Below are 18,981 nucleotides of genomic sequence, written 5' to 3' on the forward strand. Positions count from 1 at the left end.
CATTTTCCCCTGCCTATCCCCAGATAACAGCAAAGGCGGTGGCCAGCTGGTCCCTAAGGAAGAGAAGGCAAAAGTGAATCTGCAAGGCCTTTCCAAGATCAGTGGTAAGATAAAGTTTGTACCACTTTTCATTTGCCCTTCAGGTCAATGCAAATATTGTTGAGGTTTTGAGGAGCCTAGAACCTTTATTGTTTACTGGTCAAACTTAGTCAATTTCAGAGCTGTGAAATCTAAAAAAAAAAAAGCAAACCCATTAGAAGCCAGGGTTGTAAGTTGATTGTATTCATATCATAGATCTTATCTCTCTAGGTTCTAAAGTTGTTTTCCTCTGTGTTTTATCTGATTTTCCTGGAAATTCCTTTGCCTTAAATCATTGGCTAATGCAAATGGCTAGACCTGGTAAATTGTAAGCAGAATACAGGTTTATTCTCTCACTGCCCTTTCAAGTCCTCTTTCTAGATGAGTTATTTCCTGTCCTGAGCAAGCCCTGTCACTTTCCTGCTCCCTTTTCACAATAAGAGTCTCCTTTCAGTAGTTGAGAGTCTTTCTGACCAAGTATTAAAACTCCAGTGTCCTCCCCAGTGTACAGCATTTAAAGCACCTTCCCTCCTTTAGCCTGGGCAAGCCTTAGTCTGGAACATGTGTAGTTGGGGGTGACATGGTCAGTGTCTTCTCTTATTCTCTCTTGGCCCTACCCCCACTCCATAGCTGTTGGCTTGGTCCCATCCAGGACCGGGTAGGTGAGAGAGAGGGGTGAGATCGGAGTGTGGAAGTGTCTTGCCTGACAGGTGCAGCTGTGAAATGACGTTGCAAGTGGTTGATGCACAATCACTAGCTCTTTCTTCCATGAGATGCTTTCATCAACTCCCCCGCAAGGGAAGGGGAGGGGTCAGGCATCACAGCTTGACTTATTTTGAAAGAAATAGAGGTTTACTTCTACAACCTGGATGTGAGTGAAGGGTTGAACCTGGCATCATCAGTTCCACCAACTCTTTCTATGGTCGCATAGGTGGACTGGTGCATTGTCTTAGGATGTGGGTGCTTGAAACTTGGGTGATCAACTCAACCTACTTGCTTGGGACTTTCTCAGTTTTGCCAGTGGAACTCTCATGTCCTGGGCGCCCCCTTTGTCCTGGACAGACCGGGACAATTGGTCATTCTACTTGGTACTTACTGGATGGTTCCCAACTGTTGAGACTTGAAGTGAAATTTTGAGAAAGCAGGAGGAAATTGAAAACTCTGTCATGCTTCTTTCTAGAGGCTAATTAACACCAACCATAACAATTATTTTAAAATAACTTTAAATTATATTCTGGCCACCATAGTATTTATTAGGGCTTGTGATAGGGTTTCAGTGTTGTTAAATGGGTATTACAGCTATTTAACACAATAATATTTGACACAATAATATTTGAATCCTGCCTTATGCAGCCACTCGATTCTGAGAGCAAAACACAGTAGTGCTGTATTATGAATTTGCTGTATTTAAGCTCCAGATTGTTCTGTACCAAGAGCTCCATAGACTAGAGTAGACTTCATGGTGTTTCCTTTTTCTCCCTAAAAATATGAGGCCTAAACAAATGTAATGAAAGCTAAATCTGACACACCCACTAGTCCCAGAAAAGATGTAACCAGACAGAAACAGAGAGAGAGAAAAGAAGAAATAACTCTGTATTAGCTGGACTGTCCAAGGTTGTGGCCAGAGCTCTAGTGCCAAGCCTGGCTGGAGTATAGGAGGGAAAAGAGCAGCAAGAATATAACATCTGGATCTATTCTCACTGTATGGTGAGCATGGACCCTCAGAGAGGAGGGAGGAATGAAGCAGTGAAGAGGAGAGACCTGGAGATGTCCTGGCCTTCCAGAGTCCCCTTGGCATCTTTCGTGGGAGAAGAGGGGAGGAGAGCTTCTCAGAGAGCCACACCCGTGTGGCTGATGTTCTATTGCCTGGAAACCTCATCTTCCAGAGGCAGGCAGCAAGATGGAGCAAAAAGATTAGTATGCCTCATGGAGAACCACATTTCCACCTCTTTAGTAGTTTTTCTTAGCCCTTGGCTGTTACTATACAAGCCTCCTACCTCCCTATACAAGTTTATTAAACTCTCCTAAAGCTCTTCTTTGAGCACCTATTATCTTGGTTAAATATTAACAGGATGACAACTTGTAAGTATGAAACTTGTTTGATCTTGGGATAAGATGTCTGTAATTATCAATATTAGTCTCTTGGGCCATTTGGGTCTTAAATGGGTAAAAACCTCATCAGTAAGTGTGTAGTCTAAAGACCAGAAAGTGGAATTATATTACCAAGCCATAGGTCCACGTTGGGTCTGATTGGTCTTTTCCACTTTGCTGGCCTAATATGCTCATAATATGCTTAGAGTTTAGAGCACTTAGGAATAAGTAGGTTGGAAAATATTTCTCCACGGGGTCTACATGACCCTGACCAGCACCCCCAGATGGTGGTCATTTGATGGTGGACATTCAACACAAGAAGGAAGGAACATTTTGCTTTCCTGCCTCGGAAAATAAAACACATTTGAATGATAGTAAACGTTGAGATGCTCACCCACAGCCAATTAACGTGCACACAGGAGAACCTCGTCGGCTGCAGCGTCTGCCATGTCAATCCTTAATTACCATTTGGAATGAAGGCTGTGAAAGTCTCAATTCTACCCATTCCTCATGGTTAACTTTCTTCTGATTCGTTTCTTAGATTCTAATATTTCTTTTTTCCAAAGCCATGTGGACAAAGCCCTGGTCACATTTACTCTTACTTTCAGCACAAATGTACGAATATCTTCCCTCCATGTGGTATGTGCAGCATACATCTCACCTATGGAACACCTAATAGGGTTTCCTTTAACTCACAGAACTGCCATTTATTTTTGTCTCTGCTAAGAGAAACCCAAATGCCTTCACTTAATTTTGTAGTTTTGTCTCAATTTTCTCTGAATATTTTAGTCTCTGTAATGACAGTAATCATCATTTTGATCTTGCAAAGATTAAATAAATTAGTGGATATGTAAGTGTTTAACATGTATTATATGCCATATATATTTTTCAAATATATATATTTGAAATGAAATATGAAAAGAACCTTCAAAATATGAAATGAACCTTCAAAACATGAAATGAACCTTCAAAATATGGAATGAAGTATTTATACTGTTGCTTGAGATATACGTGGAATACTGATTTCAATTAGTTTTTTTCCTAATATAAGAATAGGAAAATGAAATATAAAGTAAACCTAATATTAGCTATCTAATTCTTCATACCTTAAAGGCTAAGGTTTAAATCTTTTTATTTATACATTAAACTGGCTTTTGGAAAGTTACATTTAAATGGAATTTTTGAAAAGCAGCAGTATGTTTAATACAGATGCTCGTTTGTAACTGTGATTATATTATTCTATTTTCTCAGGGAGTAAGAGAAGCAAACCTGGAACCCGCTTCACTTACAGTGACAGAGCTCCACAGAAAAGGGTCCGATCGAGAGGTAAAAAAGAAAAGAGGAATGTACTTTCAATAACTAAACATCTAATTTCCTGTGCTTTATGCTGTATTTTCAGTAATAAACCTATTTCCTTAATTGTTTTATGAAGCTGTACTAACTATGGAGAAATGTATCCTATTAAGTCATTTTCCAAAAGGTGTCAAGGAAAGAAGGAAGTAAGTTGGTGATTGATCTACAATCAGACCCCGGGGGCTCAGGGGCCACTAAAGTGCTACTTCCCCTGAAATGATAAATTTCAAGGCTGAAGATAGACCATTGCTGTATAAAGGGTATAACCCATAAGTGATTTAACTGACCTTCCTCTGGCTACACAGAACACCACAGGTTGCACACTAAGGTTGAACCAGAGTTGTGGTTAGAGATCTGTGTCCTGAGGCTTTTTGGCTTTTTTTTTTTTTTTTTTTTTTTTTAATCTTTGACTGTGTGGTCTTGTGCTGACCACTTGGCCTTCTTTGCTTTGGTTTCCTCATCTGGGAAGCTAGAGGGTGAATTAGGTCAACCACCCTTCTTATTAGTCCATCTCAGTCTAAATAGTCTGCCCTTTTCAAAACCAGCCTCAGGACCAAGGGCTGCTCCCCCTGCCCATCATGGCCTCCAGTCCTCTGTTTGGAAGGGCAGGATTCGCTGCTCATCCTCCTGGAGTTTTTCTTTGAAAACCTTTCACACCTACTTCTGTGGTATCAGGTTCCCAGTTCCCCACTCCCTGCTCAGTACAATTTTCCGATTATTCTAGAGCTCCCTGAGTTCCTTTCTCAGCTGTGGAGATGATAGGAGGTGAAAATGGAGCAAAGCAGAGAATAAAAGTAGAAGGCAGGCGCCGTCTCCATTAGGTTATCTCATCATTAGTCTCTCCCTCCTTGACCCGTCAGTGCTCAAATGGGAGACTGATTATAGTCTCCGGCTTCATCTCTGGCTACCTAACTGCAGCAAAACAGCATAGCTGGAGAGCACCCATCAAACCAATGACAACAACTGTATGTTTCATTGTCATATAAGAATCAGTGGAGCTTACTACATTGGAAGTTAAAACGGTTTTACTGAAGTCTAATTTCTCCAATATTTCGTGTGACATTTGAAAGGTGAAATTGGGGCCCACATTGTGTAGTTATGTATAAAAAGTGCCACTTGGAAGAAAGACTTTGAAACTCTAGAGATTTATGCAATAGAATTTCTTAAGTAGTCTTTGTGCCTTTGTAGGATTTACCTCAGTGGGGAAGGGGGATGTGCCTTTGCAAAGTGAGACATGATGAAGAAATCCTCTCTTTCAGCTTCAAGAAAGCACAAAGATGAAACTGTGGATTTTCAGGCTCCTTTGCTTCCGGTGACCTGTGGTGGGGTGAAGGGAATTTTACATAAGGAGAAATTGAAGCAAGGTGAGTTTCATGGTCTTCTTTAATTTGCGGCTCGTATCTGAAGGCATCACAAGTAGTGGGGAATTATCATGTGAATTACACATCATTCAAGGAGTTTGGCCCCAGTTTGGCTTGAGGGAAGGAGGAAGGGATTTCTAAGATGACATTTTCAGACTTTAAGAAATCGCACCCATTAGATGCTGACTCGCACATGGAGTGTCCAGGGGTTGCCCAAAGAACCAAAGAGAAGTGCAGGAACGTCAGTTCACAGATGGAAAATGTCATGTATTTTACTTTGAATCAGACAGAAAAGGGAAGAGGCCCTCATCCTTGACCTTCACATTCTCTCTCCCTTCTGGAGTGCCATCACCAGGGCAGGGTGCTTGGCTTAGGGTGATAATCACAGGCTTTAACATTAGGAAGCCTGAGCTCCAGCCTTGGCTGTGCAGGGGTGACTGTTCCATTCTGAATAGAGAAGGGGACCTTTCTGAATGTGAAAGTTCTCATCCAAGAGAGGGAACAATAATGAAAAACCTACCTCATGATGTAGCTGTGAGAATTAATTTACAAATTAACGTAAAATATTTCGCAATTGAAAATTATAAAACTTTGTCAAAATCATCTATCAGAATGGCCTTCATCTCAGACCTCTCTTAATTTGGTTCTTTGAGCACTAATTAATATAAATGTTTTCATTGTGACTTTTTTTAAACAGCTTAACTGAAATACAGTTCACATATCATGTAACTCACCACTTAGAGTATACCAATCAATGATTGTTTTTGTGTTTTCACAGGATTGTACAGCCATTATTATCATCTCATTTTAGAACAATTTGTCCTTCACTAAAGAAAACCCCATGTCAATTAGCAGTCAATGCCCATTTCTACCTCGCCCCAATGCCCAGCCCTAAGCAGCTGCTCATCTATTTTCTGCTCTATAGATTTGTTTATTCTAGGCATTTTCTACAAATGGAATCCTATAATACATCTCCTTTCATGACTGGCTGCTTTTAATAAGCATGATGTTTTCAAAGTTCATTCATATTGAATGTATTGGTACTTCATTTCTTTTATTGATAAATCGTATATTTCATTGTATAGATATACCATATTTTGTTTATCCATTCATCAACTTGGGTTATTTTCACTCTTTGGCTGTTATAAATAATGCTATTTTGAACATTTGTGTAACAAATTTGGTGTGAACATATTTTAGTTCTTTGGAGTGTATATTCAAGAGAGGAATTGCTGAGTCCAATGGTCATTCTATTCTTAACTTATTGAGGAAACACCAAAGTGTCTTCCACAGTGGCTGCATTATTCTATATTCCCACCAGAAATGTGTGAAGGCTCCCATTTCTCTACACACTCACCAACACTTGTTATTGTCTGTCTTTTTAAATTGTGATCATACTAGTGGGTGCGATGTGGTGTCTACTGTGGTTTTGCTTTGCATTTCCCTAATAGCTGATGGGGTTGATGATCTTTTATATATAACTTAAATTTTCTATTAGGTAACATTTCACAATTATTTTTTAATATCAGCTACCCGTGATTGCACAGATTAGAAAATCTCTGTTCAATAATGCCCTAAAACTGAATGAAAAATGTTGTAATAGAAGGTGCACATGTTGCTGGGGCGGCCTCCTGAGCCACAGGGCACTCATCTCAGACTGCACCCCTACCTAAGGATTCTGCCTCCACGTTGCCCCCAGAGCCATCTGCAGACTCAGGCCTGGCCTCTACCCCCAGAATTCAAAAGCAAGTTGGAATCCTCTCATCTTTCAGAATTACTTGTTTTTCATTCTGTAAGTGCTTTTGAAATGCTTAAAAGGTTGCTCTTGTTGACAACCATCACTTTCTTCATGGATGAAGGTCAAAGAAATGTGCACCCCCACCAGGAAATATCCTTAGAGGGGACTTTCAGGCTGGATTTGAGGCCTCTGAAGTCTGAGAGGGAAGGCCAGACCCTCCTGCTATTGATCTTGATCAGAAATTGGGTGGTTCTAGATACAATGTGGTGAGTGGCCACAGTCTGAGCCCTGGGAACAAAGATGGCTCAGGATCAACTTACCCTGGTCTTACAGGAAGCTTCTTGAAGTGTATACAGACTGAGGATGGAAATTGGTTCACCCCCGCAGAATTTGAAACCAAAGGAGGCTACGCAAGATCAAAGAACTGGAAGCTGAGTGTGCGCTGTGGCGGGTGGCCCCTACAAAGGCTGATGAAGGTATTCCAATGACAAGGCGCCAGACCTGTGCCCCTTCCTGTTGTTACCTAATAATGAGGAGACTGTTTATTCACCAAATATTTGTTAGGTTATAGCTAAACCTTGATGCCAGTGAGTTTATCCTCTCACTCAGGAGAGAGGGACCCCAAATCCATAACCACACTACAGTGCAACACATTGATGTTGTACAGGGGCTCCATCAGGATAGATGCAGCAGCTTGGAGGAGGAAAGGGTCATTCTGACTAGGGTGCATGCAGACAATTTTGTGCACTGAGAAAAAGAAGAGAGTCGATAGTCAGGCAGGGCAAGAAGATACTTCAGAGAAAGAATGACCTGAAAACCAGAATGGCATTAAAACAAGAACCATAGTAAAACTATTAACAGGTCTGTGGATTTAGGTAGATAGGTTGTGTACAATAAGGCACAATTCAGCAACTGAGATTGTTTGTGGAGCACTTTAATGCCAGGCTAAGTAATTCAAATCTGTAATTGAGATAACAAAGAATAGGCAAAATCTTCTGAGATTGGAAATGATATTTAAAACAGTATTTTAGACAGCAATGGGGTTTTGAAATGTCTTCACTGTTTCCCCTGCTAGCAAACCTATACTCAGTCTAGAATGCTTAGCTCAAATGTTACCCTCTTCCTTAAATATTCACTGACCTAGCCATGGGTCCTCCCTTCCCAGGGTTCCTGAGCCCCCTACTAATGCCCTTTTTTCATGTCTATCCTTCTGTGAGTGCTTTTTGTCTGTAGATCTCCTTAGGTTTTCCCATTTCCATGTACCCAAGATTGATCAGAGTGACTGACACCCAGTAGCACGCAATAAGTGGGTGCTTCTTGGATAGCTCTGGTGTAGGGACTCCAGCTGGAGTGGCACTGGTGGAACTGGAAAAGAGGTGATAGATGGTATGAGATTGTGAAGGAAAACCTCTTAGGACTTAGGAAAGAAGCACAAGAGAAGGGAAAATGGTCCTGAAAATGATTTTCTGGCTTCTGTTGATTGGAGTCTAGAAGCACAGGTGAAGAGAGGGAGATGGTTTCTCATTAGACACCTTGGGTTTGAGCTGGCAGTGGAACACTCAGGTAGAAGTATTTGGGAAGAGGTTGGAAATGCCAGACTCACAAAACAGAAACACAGGCTGACTATGAATCTTGGTCTTTTTAATGTTTCAGGAAGGATCTCTACCTAATCCTCCAAAAATACATTACAGGAACAAAAAGGTGATTATTACATAATTTTCCACAGATTCTTGTCACATAACTGATTTAACATGTATGACATCTTATTTTATGAAGTCTCCAATTGGGTAATTATAATTAAGCTTTCACCTTCTCCACTATCCACGTTTAAATTTTTTTGATATATGCCTTCAGAGTTGCTACTTTGAATACTATGTGTATATAAAGCTAGGTCCTCTTTGGATTAAACTGTATCAGATGGAGATGCTGAGGAGCCATCGAAACAAACCTCCTGAATGTGTTTTAGCAACAGATGCAGATGTTCTAAGAGTGTCAAAGTTGGAAAATCCAACAATGTCATGGAATACATAAAAATATTTCATAATAAGATGAGAGTATCATCTCCAACTCAAAATCAGATTTTTTCCATTGATGTTACTGTTTTCTAACTTTTGTGAAATTGATAGAGCCAACGTTTCCTCACAGTCACTTGAGACCATATATATTATTTCATGAAATAGGTAATAAAAAGAATATTTCTTTTCCGATCTTTCACATCCTCTTTCACCTTCCAAAAAAAGTGTACACACAGATACACAGAATTCTTTCTCAACGGGAAATTATTTCCCTTCGTCAAGATGGTGCCATTGGGGAGGAAGATCTCCAGAGGCAAACGTATTTTATAGCAGGCGCTGACCAGGAAAACCTTCTATGTTGATGCCACCTCTTTGGCTCTACCAGAAAGACTGTGCAGACCTGCTTTTTATCTGTGAAAGCGATTTTCCCTTCACTTAAAGAACGTGACAAATAAATAGGTTAAGTGCAGTGTAGATTCAGGACAAGGTGATGGCTTTTCCAAGACTGAGTATGAATGAGAACCTGAGGAGAGGGAAGAGAAAAATGTCATCCTTATGCACTTCAGGTAGAAATACGCATTGAAGACATTCACAGACTTCTAAAACAGCTCACACATAGCTAGCCACTGGGCTTCATATTCCACTGGGAACCTGAGATCCAGGCCTTTACCTTATCTGATATACTGGCTGATTTGAATTCTCAGTCACTGAGATATTTCATCCACTGGGTTTCCTGAAGGGAAACTATCATGTCACCTTTTCAGTGAGTACACGAAAGACCAGCATCACTACCTTTCCCCAGGTGCCAAGAGTAACTCAGTCTGGATGACCCAAATGAGCTGGACATTTCCAACTAACCGACTCTCCCCATATTCTGGGGTGCAACACTTAGCAGCAACAAGCTGCAGTTGCCTCTATATGTTGCGTCTCCTCATGGGGAGAACAGAGGTCCCCTAAGTGGCAGACCCAGGATCCATTACAAACTCCATGGGCCCTCTGTGCCTCTCAGAGCTTCTCTTGCTGGCAGAGCCATTTGGCTTCTGGAAACTTCAGTGTCACCATCAGTACCACATGATAGTGTCTCTGCTCAGGCTCATGACAAGGGCCACATAAGCCTTTTGGTGGCAGCTGAGGTGTAAAACAATCTGATATACTCACCCAGAATAATCGTTGTATGCTAATGCTTGCTTAAGAGACTCTAGTTTTTTTTTTTTTTTTTTTTTTTTTTTTGAGCCAGAGTTTCACTCTTGTCATTCAGGCTGGAGTGCAGTGGTGCGATCTCAGCTCACTGCACCCTCCGCCTCCAGGATTCAAGCAATTCTCCTGCCTCAGCCTCCCAAGTAGCTGGGATTACAGGTGCCCACCACCACACTTGGCTAATTATTTGTATTTTTAGTGGAGACGGAGTTTTGCCATGTTGGGCTGATCTTGAACTCTTGAAACAATATTCATTTATTCACCCATTCAACATATACTTATCAAGCACATACTAAATTCCAAAGGCCATTACAGAAGATCGATCTCAAAAATCATTTCAGGCCAGGCATGGTGACTCAAGCCTATAATGCCAGCAATTTGAAAGGCTGAGATGGGAGGATGACTTGAGCTCAGGAATTTAAGACCAACCTGGGCACATCATGAGATACCATCTCTACCGTAAAAAAAAAAAAATACCCAGGCAATGTGGTGCACACCTGTAGTCCCACCTACTCAGGAGGCTGATATGGGAGGATCACTTGAGCCTGGGAGGTCGAGGCTGTAGTAAGCTGTGATTTCATTATGGCACTCCAGCCTGGGTGACAGAGTGAAACTCTGTCTCAAAAAAAAAAAAAGAAAAAAAAGAAAAAGATTGTTTCAATTTTATTGTAAACATGGATGAATTACAAATGGGTGGGGTAGGAGATTCTAGGCTAGTCAGAGAGGCAGTCAGTGACAAGGTCACTTCTCAGGTGCTTGTGCTTTGGATCACACTTGTTTATAGCCTCTATACCCTGGGCTAGAGACAAAAGCTGAGGCTGCCTGTATCCCAGAAGGGAAAGGTGTCAACTCCTGCAATGGATATCCAAAAACAATCTAAATAAATCTAGTGGGTTACCTCTTAAAAGACAGTCAGTCAACCTGACATCTTCTTGTGCTTTGGAGAGAAGGGAGAGTGGGAGACTCTCAGGAAGAAGAGCTACAGCACAGAGGACCTTGGAGGCATTTTATCACCAGAGCTGTGTCCCTAGGGCAGCTGCAGAAAGCAGTGTTCTTCTTCTCTGGGATACTTGCATGGCCTCCAGGACTCTGGGCCCTGTGCTACCTGGAGGCTGTGGGGGATAAGTTCTCAGCCTGATTATTATTGCAGCTCTTCTGGGTGGGATGACACAAAGGCCAAGTTTAGGAAATATGCCTGAGGGTCCCTTGGAGTAAAAGGACAAGTAGAGCTTCTCTGACTTGGCCTATGCGAACTAGGTCCAGACTCCCTGCAGGGAATGGGATTTGCATTGGGCTGAACAGTAGTACTTGGGGACTTTTTCTTCCCTCAGTAGATATATAAGTCCAAAAAATCAGATATGAGGTAAAGGGAAGACTGTTTAAAAAATAAAATTTTAGACAAAATAAATTTAATAGCATTTATTGGAGCAAAGAGCAATTCATGAATTGGGCAGCGCTAAGAACAAGAAGAGGTTCAGAGAGCTCTGCTGCAGCAGCCCAGACAGTGAGGCCAACACAGGAATAAGTCAGAGAAACTATATTTAATGGGTTATCACAGAAAGATGCTAATTAGAGGTAGATGGCGGATTCTAGTCGGTAAAGTCTCTAGTTTCATTTTACTGTTTACATCAGGTTTCAGTTTACTTACATAGGAAATTAAAGCACTGGAGTCACCCCAGCCTACTGGCCTTCTCCTTCCAACTATTTTTTTACAACTGGTTCCTGAATTCCTTCAAAGATGACTACTTAAATTTAAGTAAGTGATATATGGAAACAATGCATTCAGTATCGTAAATCAATCTTTCTGTTTTTTCAACAGAGAATAGTGAAGTCTCACAACAATAGCTCAGAGGATCCTTGTGTAAGTACAAATTCTGAGCTATGGCCCCCAGAATATTCTACTCCTTTCTCCAGGGATATGTTCTGTGCCATGACTGCTGTTCCCTGAAGCATGTTCAGTCTCAGTTGGAGTATGTTGCTGTGTGTGATGAACAAAGAATACCAGTTGCATCATGCAAGCCAGGTAGATGTGCCTGGGTCTTGGATGTTTCAGTGTGAAAGCACCCTTTCCATCTGTTTCAGTAGAAACCTTCCAATGTTCTTATTTCCTTATTCCCTTAGATAGTGAGTGTGGGAGGCTGAGCTCTAGACCACTGAGGTCTCTTGAGACAGAGGTTGAAGTGGTAATGGGTAGGGCTGGCCTGGTGACTAGGGGGAAGGAGTAAATGTGAGAGGATAACAGCATTCTCAAGTAGGGGGTATGGATGAAAGGGAAAGTCCCAAAAATGCATTCCAAGGTACAGGTAGAGCTGAAGATCGTCTTAAGCATCAGGCAGAAGGAACAGAGCATGCCAAGCTCTTATGTTTAAGGTGTGGAGTCTGTCATTAGTCCTGTAAAGGAGTACATACAGGACAAGAGGTCCTTTACAGAGCCCCTATGACCAGTCTCCGGGAAGCCATTAGGCTGATGAGGAGCTGGTTAGAACTGAAACCATCACGACCTAGTAAATCCTGAGGCATTTTAACTCAACTGCTTATCTGCTGCTCAGTACTATGCAAACTTTCTGATCCCATGGGCCCCATCCATTCTCTACTTGCTGTATGGCTGCCTGCTTTGGGTTCTGCTGAAATCATGGATGAGTTCTTTCTCTAAATGAAATTCTGGTTTGCTCCTTTTCATTGCAGTGAGATGTCAATTTTAGGCAAGGTCACTTTCTTGCACAACTCCAGGAGGCAGCACTCACATAGAATATCCTGCAATAATACTGACACATAATACTTAACCGAGGAGGGATGCTCAAATAGTTTTATACACATCTTACCTCCAAAGCAATCCTCCAACAAGATTTAGTTCTTATCCACACTGATTTTGATGCCCAGCCAACTCAGGGACTCATGAACAGTTAAAATGGTCCTGGAGGTCAGTGTTTGTGTGGCTGATTTCGTATGAGCTTGACATGGAGGTTTATGTCTCACAGCCCACAGCCAGATGTCTGTAGGAAAAAGAGGAAAACAGTTCCAGCAAAGGTATTGTCACCGCTATTAATAATTTTTCCAAGGCCAATAACAACATTGACTTATAATATACCCATGCCTCCATAACCAGACTCTGCTCAGGTTGAATCTCAAACTATCCCACATCCTGGAGTCACCTGAAGAGCTTTGAAAAATATTGTTGCCTACATCCCACTTCTAGGGAAATTCTAAATTAATCAATCTGGACTATGTATGACTTGAACATTAGAATTTTTAAAAGGTCCCCAGATGATGCTGATACATAGAATTACCTATTCTGTCACCTAAAGAAGAATACCAGTGCCTGCACCTCAGCCCTGACCCAGTGATTCAGAATCCCTGGTGCTGGGTTCAGGACATTAGCATTTTATACACTCTCCTGAGATGAGTCTAATGTACAGCCAGACCAACAACCAAAGAACCAGAGAAATCAAATCTCTTCTTGAAAAGATATAGATTTGGGGGAAAAAATGGCAGATGGGAGGCAAGACCAACTTCCACCTCCGACTCAGACAGACAGAACAGCATGTTGAGACTCACATCGTGAACTTTTGCTACAAGAACCACCACAGGAACATTCCAGCAAAATAAGGAATTCAAAGATCCTTTGAAAGAAGTGGTTTGCCACTGCAAACTCTGTGAGACAGCCAAAACATAGTTCTCAAAGTGTGAGAGGAAAAAAGTCCACCTGTGAACACATAGCCTTCCTAAGAAACCTGAAAATCCAGATCACGGGAGAAGGATTTCACCTAACCTACAGCTGAAATGAATTTAGAGAGCTGGGCAAAATATAGAAGTAGAAGCAGCAGCAGAAAGAGCCCTGCAGGCACTCCACACAGGGCCACATGGGGGCTGCGCTCAGGAACAGGGGAAACAGCCAGTGGCTGTGGATGGTGGGCTGTCCCCTGCTTCCAGAGAGAGAGTGTGATTGGCTGGTTTGAATAATTCCATGGCTGGCAGGGAAATGAAATCAGCTATTCAAAAATAAGCAGAAGGTGCAAGCAGTCCTCTTGATCTGCTTCCTATCAACTTAGAAGTGTTGGTAGGAAACCTTATCTGCAGGAGCAGAGGCAGGGGAGAACTTGTAGACAGACCATTCTAGGCCCTCCCAGTGTTTCCAGATGTCCAGGCTGTACATAATATTGAACTATAATTTTAGTCCTTACAGCACTTTTCCCTTGAACGACAAAGGGTTCAGTCACGGACCGGTTCTTTGTCATGAATACACATGCATTTGTCTACAATACAGCCTCTACGTATTGGTCTCTATATTTGTTCTATAAATTCTGTTGGTTTTTAATGACTGGGATTTGCTCCACAACACGTGGATGCAAATTCTGTCATATTTTAACTTCACTAAATCAAATTAAATCTAGCTAAAGGTCTCATATATTGAGACTGGTGAGAAATGGAGAATTAGTTGATTTCCCATTCTTTTTATAAAACAAAGCACCAGCTCTTTGATGGGCCCGGGAAATGAGGAGAGGGCCTCCATCTTCAACACTGTATGATGCTGTTACCATGGTCCTTGGTCATTAGAGATGACATCTTTGCACCTTACAATCCAAATTAGCTAAGTCATGGGAGAGCTTCTGCCAGACTCCCAGAGCCAAAGAGCTCTATGTGCCCCCTGTGACCCACCTGGTCATCTGTACTCATGGTCCTTCCCCCTCAGAGGTAGGTGCACAGCCCTCTAGGCACAGAACCCACAGCCTAGGATCCCCTAACTAGGCCCTCTCTTCAACTCATGGGGAACTTATGGCCAAGAATATAGCATGTGATGATATCTCAGAAGCTTATTCCGTTATATGTAATTCTCTGGGTCTCCCTTTCATGAGTTGATGTGTAGTATAAGCACATGGATTTAACACGTTACTTCAAAACCTGGTTTTATCTGCAGCATAATACAATTATTCAGATTCCTATAAGATCATCCTCTTGCTTCGTTGCTCGTCTTTCTGTGTTATAATCTCTGGTTTTATAAGGAAAATTTTTCAGTTCTGACACATACCCCCGCCTCCTGAACTTCACTGCAGACCAGGATTTGTTCTGAAATCTCCACACCATGCTTTTCCTTCATATCCCAGGGAGAAGCGTCCGCCTGTCCACACAGGCTCACACATAGGCCGTGTGTTCTGGATGCCCAGAGGGGTGGCCTTCCTGAATCTTGCGGTTCCCAGTGACGTGGACACTGTTTTACCTTCTAGATGAGAAACTTGGATGAGTGTGAGGTGTGCCGGGACGGAGGGGAGCTGTTCTGTTGTGACACTTGTTCAAGAGTCTTCCATGAGGACTGTCACATCGCGCCTGTGGAAACTAAGAGGTGAGTGACATGCAGGCGCCTCTCCTTCCTCCTTTAAGGGACCTTCCACCTGCCATGCGCACTCTCCAGCAGAGCGCCCACTTGTGTCTAGATGGGGAAGGAGCAGGTTCGTCGGGTACTGGGACCCAGCCCTGTGATCAGAGAGCAGCGGGAGACGCTGGCAGCAGGAGGTTCATGTTCTCTGTGCTCTCAGAAACCTGCCTCTGATATGCCGAGGCCAGTGCTGGGGACCCTTTGCCTACATACTGGTATTGTCCTTTCCTTCAAGTTTGGCAGGAGAGTCTCCTGTCCCAGGGGATTGAGGAAAAGAAACACCAGTTGTTTATATTTTGTGCTTATTCATACAAGACAGGAAGCATAGTCTCATTGGGCTGATGGAGGCCCGAGGTGCCTGGAGCTGAAAGCCCAGTTTCTGAAACTCAGGCCTGGCAGGCAGGGCTGCTTGTGCTCCCAGCAGCTCAGACAGGGAAAGGAGAGTCCACACTCACGGTGACACCACCTTCCTCAGGCTTCCTGCCTGCTGCTACCACTGATGTGAGGGAAAAGCCAATGGCTGGAGATCCCATGTGTGAATCCTGCATACTCCGGGAAATGTTCCCCTCCCTCCCATGACTGAGCCCGTCAGCCATTCCTGAAGGAAGACAGTGGCAGCCACAGGAATAGGGGCCATTTCCAGGGTCCCTGCCCTCTGCTCACCCATGTCCAATCTCTCAGGACCCCGTGGAGTTGCATCTTCTGCAGGATGAAGGAGTCTTCAGGAAGCCAACAGTGTTGTCAGGAATCTGAGGTCCTGGAGAGGCAGATGTGTCCGCAGGAACAGTTGGTAAGTCAGATGCAAACCCCAAGCCTTCTCCTTTCCCCTCACACGTGAGCACCATGAACAAGCGAAGGGTCAGGGGAATGCACCAAAAGGAGCCTGCTCTTCCAAGCCACACTTCAATCACACTGATAGAACACCCCAATTTGTTTGCACAAAAAATAACTCAGCCATGACATGTCTGTTTCCAAGAGCCACACATGTTAGAGAAACTTGTGGAAGAAGGGTGTGGGGTGTGAGTCGTGTGCTCTGTCTCATGCATGTGGGCTCATTCTCTCCAAGCTGCTTTTCATTTACAGCCTCTTTCTTTTGCAGAAATGTGAGTTCCTCCTCTTGAAAGTCTATTGCTGTTCTGAGAGCTCCTTTTTTGCCAAGATTCCATACTATTATTATGTAAGTAAAAACAGCAACCCATGATTACAGGCTGCCATGACATTACCTGACCCTGAAATGGGCCCTCGTGAGATTTGTGATCTTAATCCCATGGGGCAAGAGCACACGCTGTCGTTACAACCTTCACCTTGTTGTATTTCTGCTGGATTTTATGAGAATCTACAGAAGGCAGACATTGAACTATGCTGGTAGCTTTTCCATTGGTATTTTTGTCACCAGATTAGAGAGGCGTGTCAAGGCCTGAAAGAGCCCATGTGGTTGGATAAAATCAAGAAAAGGCTGAATGAGCACAGTTACCCCCAAGTGGAGGGGTTTATACGAGACATGCGCCTCATCTTCCAGAACCACAGGGCCTCTTACAAGGTAGGCGGCTCTTCCTGCTTCCATTTCATTTCTTTCCATCCTTCCCCTCATTTTCTGGTGCCTAGAAAAATTTAGTTTCCCTTATCCTGTAATAAGCTTGCACAAGCAAGGGTTCTGGAAGTGATTGATTGTTTTCAGTTGAGAACTTAAGCTCTTCTTAGCAAAGAAACAGTGAGTCAAAAGGTGTCCCTGCAACCAGAACCCCAGGTCCCTGAGAGCTCCTCCCCCACCTGCCCCAGAGGAGACAGGAGCTCAGAGAGAGCAACTGAGTCCTGCCTGCTGCAGCATATAAAGAGAAGAGAATTTCATCTTAAAGTGGTATTGTGCTTCTTATCTGCCCCCAGTCCCAGAAATCCCAAACTCCAGATTCCTTTGCATGTGAATAGACTGTATGGTTAACACGGATTGCCAGCAAGGAGTAGAAGTGACTGAGAAAGGAACAGATTAGTGATCTTACCTTATACCCTTCCACTATCTAAATTGTTGAAAGAGCATAGATTACTTTCCTAATCCACTGAAATAAGCAATCAAAACCAAAGAAGTAATAATCCCAACTATGGAAATGATTTCACTTTTCTGCCCTGTTAATAAGAAAGGATCATGCTGGTAAGAAACAGATGTTACTGTTAGCTGCGTAAGTTTTCAGTTTAACCTGGTTAATGTAACTTGGGGTGTTTAAGATAAGAGTTCTACTTAATAATAGGGTATTTCACACTTCAACATTCTTCAGAGAGTAAATATCAAATGTTCTCACCACAAAAAATGATAGCTCTTTGAGGTGATGGGTATGTTAATGAGTTTGACTTAATTATTCCATGTAGCAGTCATAAATCACAATACTACCTTGTACTCCAAAATACATACCATTATAAATTGTCAACTTACAGTTTTTATTTTTTAAAGACAAGAGTCCTGATCATTCTCAGTTGAAAGGTGTCTAATGACACTAATGATAAGGAACATCGTTTTTGTCTTTATTATTTTTTTCCAGTATAACGATTTTGGCCAAATGGGACTTAGACTGGAGGCTGAATTTGAGAAGGATTTCAAGGAAGTGTTTGCTATTCAGGAAACAAATGGGAACAGTTGACTGGTTTAGTGGATGCTGAAGGTCTTCAAGAAATGGTACCCCAAAATATGCCACTGCTTTGCCACTGACTTCAAACTGAGAGCACTTGGGAAATAGCACAAGCAGGGAGGGGCTTTTCTCTGAGCCTCCCTCATCTGCCCAAAGACAAATCCTCAAAAGAAATTCGATCATCATGAATCACATCCCCAAGAATCTCACCAACCAGAGAAGAGTAACTGAGATCACAGGGAAGGAGATTGGAGGTGACACCAGCACAGACAGACTCTCACCTCGTCTCCTGAGGTCGGCTCCAGACAACATTGATTACTCACAAGACCTTTCTCCTCTGTTTTTTTTTTTTTTTTTGAGACGGAGTCTCATATTGTCACTCGGGATTGGAGTGCAATGGCACGATCTTGGCTCACTGCAACCTCTGCCTTCCAGGTTCAAGCGATTCTCCTGCCTCAGCCTCCCGAGTAGCTGGGATTACAGGTGCCCGCCACCACACCCAGCTAATTGTTTGTATTTTTAATGGAGACAGGGTTTCACTATGTTGACCAGGTTGGTCTCGAATTCCTGACCTCATGATCCACCTGCCTCGGCCTCCCAAAGTGCTGGGATGTGACAAGAGTGAGCCACCACACCCAGCCACTTGCAAGACCTTTTATCTGAAAACCAGCCAAGCTTTATTCATGGCACACTTCTTCCCTTCTCTCTCCCACTTCTGTGGCCAACTCCCTGCAGAACGCCCAAACCCCCGTTCTTTTCGATAAAGATAGCTCACGATGGTGTATGAGTGTCAATCATCTGACCCTTCTTGAAGTCTCATATTTCGTGGGACTCCTGTGCAAACATATATTATTAAAATTTTTTTCCTTCTGTTAATCTACTTATGTCAATTTAATTCATTCGTAGCTCAGCCAAAGAGCCTAGCAGGTTAGAGGGAAGCCATTTTTCACTCCCCTGCAAAGCTGTTGGCATCCTGGCACCATCTCCTCTTCTGGCCAGGTCTTTTCATCCCCAGCTGCTCAGTGGTGGCTGCTAATGCCAGCAGTCCCCAGAGTATTACCCTTGGTTGAATGGAATCAGCTTTACCTGGAAGTGACACCCGGTGGCCTGAGATCGGCCCCCTTGCCTCAAAGCAGGACCAAGGATATGGTGTGCAGCT

At 42.9% G+C, this 18,981-nt stretch overlaps 1 protein-coding gene across 7 annotated transcripts in view; it reads left to right on the forward strand.

Annotated features, from left to right (window-relative positions):
• The window catches only part of SP140L (SP140 nuclear body protein like), a 66,003-nt gene extending 47,698 nt beyond the window's left edge, over positions 1-18,305 (forward strand). The window contains exons 9-19 of one of the 7 annotated variants that reach the window (XM_026454927.1): positions 24-104; positions 3,421-3,495; positions 4,782-4,886; positions 6,955-7,097; positions 8,275-8,322; positions 11,653-11,694; positions 15,056-15,171; positions 15,886-15,994; positions 16,304-16,381; positions 16,601-16,744; positions 17,736-18,305. In XM_026454927.1, the coding sequence (XP_026310712.1) occupies positions 24-104; positions 3,421-3,495; positions 4,782-4,886; positions 6,955-7,097; positions 8,275-8,322; positions 11,653-11,694; positions 15,056-15,171; positions 15,886-15,994; positions 16,304-16,381; positions 16,601-16,744; positions 17,736-17,834 (1,040 nt within the window). In that variant the 3' untranslated portion in view covers positions 17,835-18,305. The other 6 variants (XM_026454934.1, XM_026454929.1, XM_026454930.1 and 3 more) reach the window with 6 other exon arrangements.
• Positions 18,306-18,981: the final 676 nt, after the last annotated feature.

The sequence above is a fragment of the Piliocolobus tephrosceles genome, chromosome 11, assembly GCF_002776525.5.
Source record: "Piliocolobus tephrosceles isolate RC106 chromosome 11, ASM277652v3, whole genome shotgun sequence".
Classification (NCBI taxonomy): Eukaryota; Metazoa; Chordata; class Mammalia; order Primates; family Cercopithecidae; genus Piliocolobus; species Piliocolobus tephrosceles.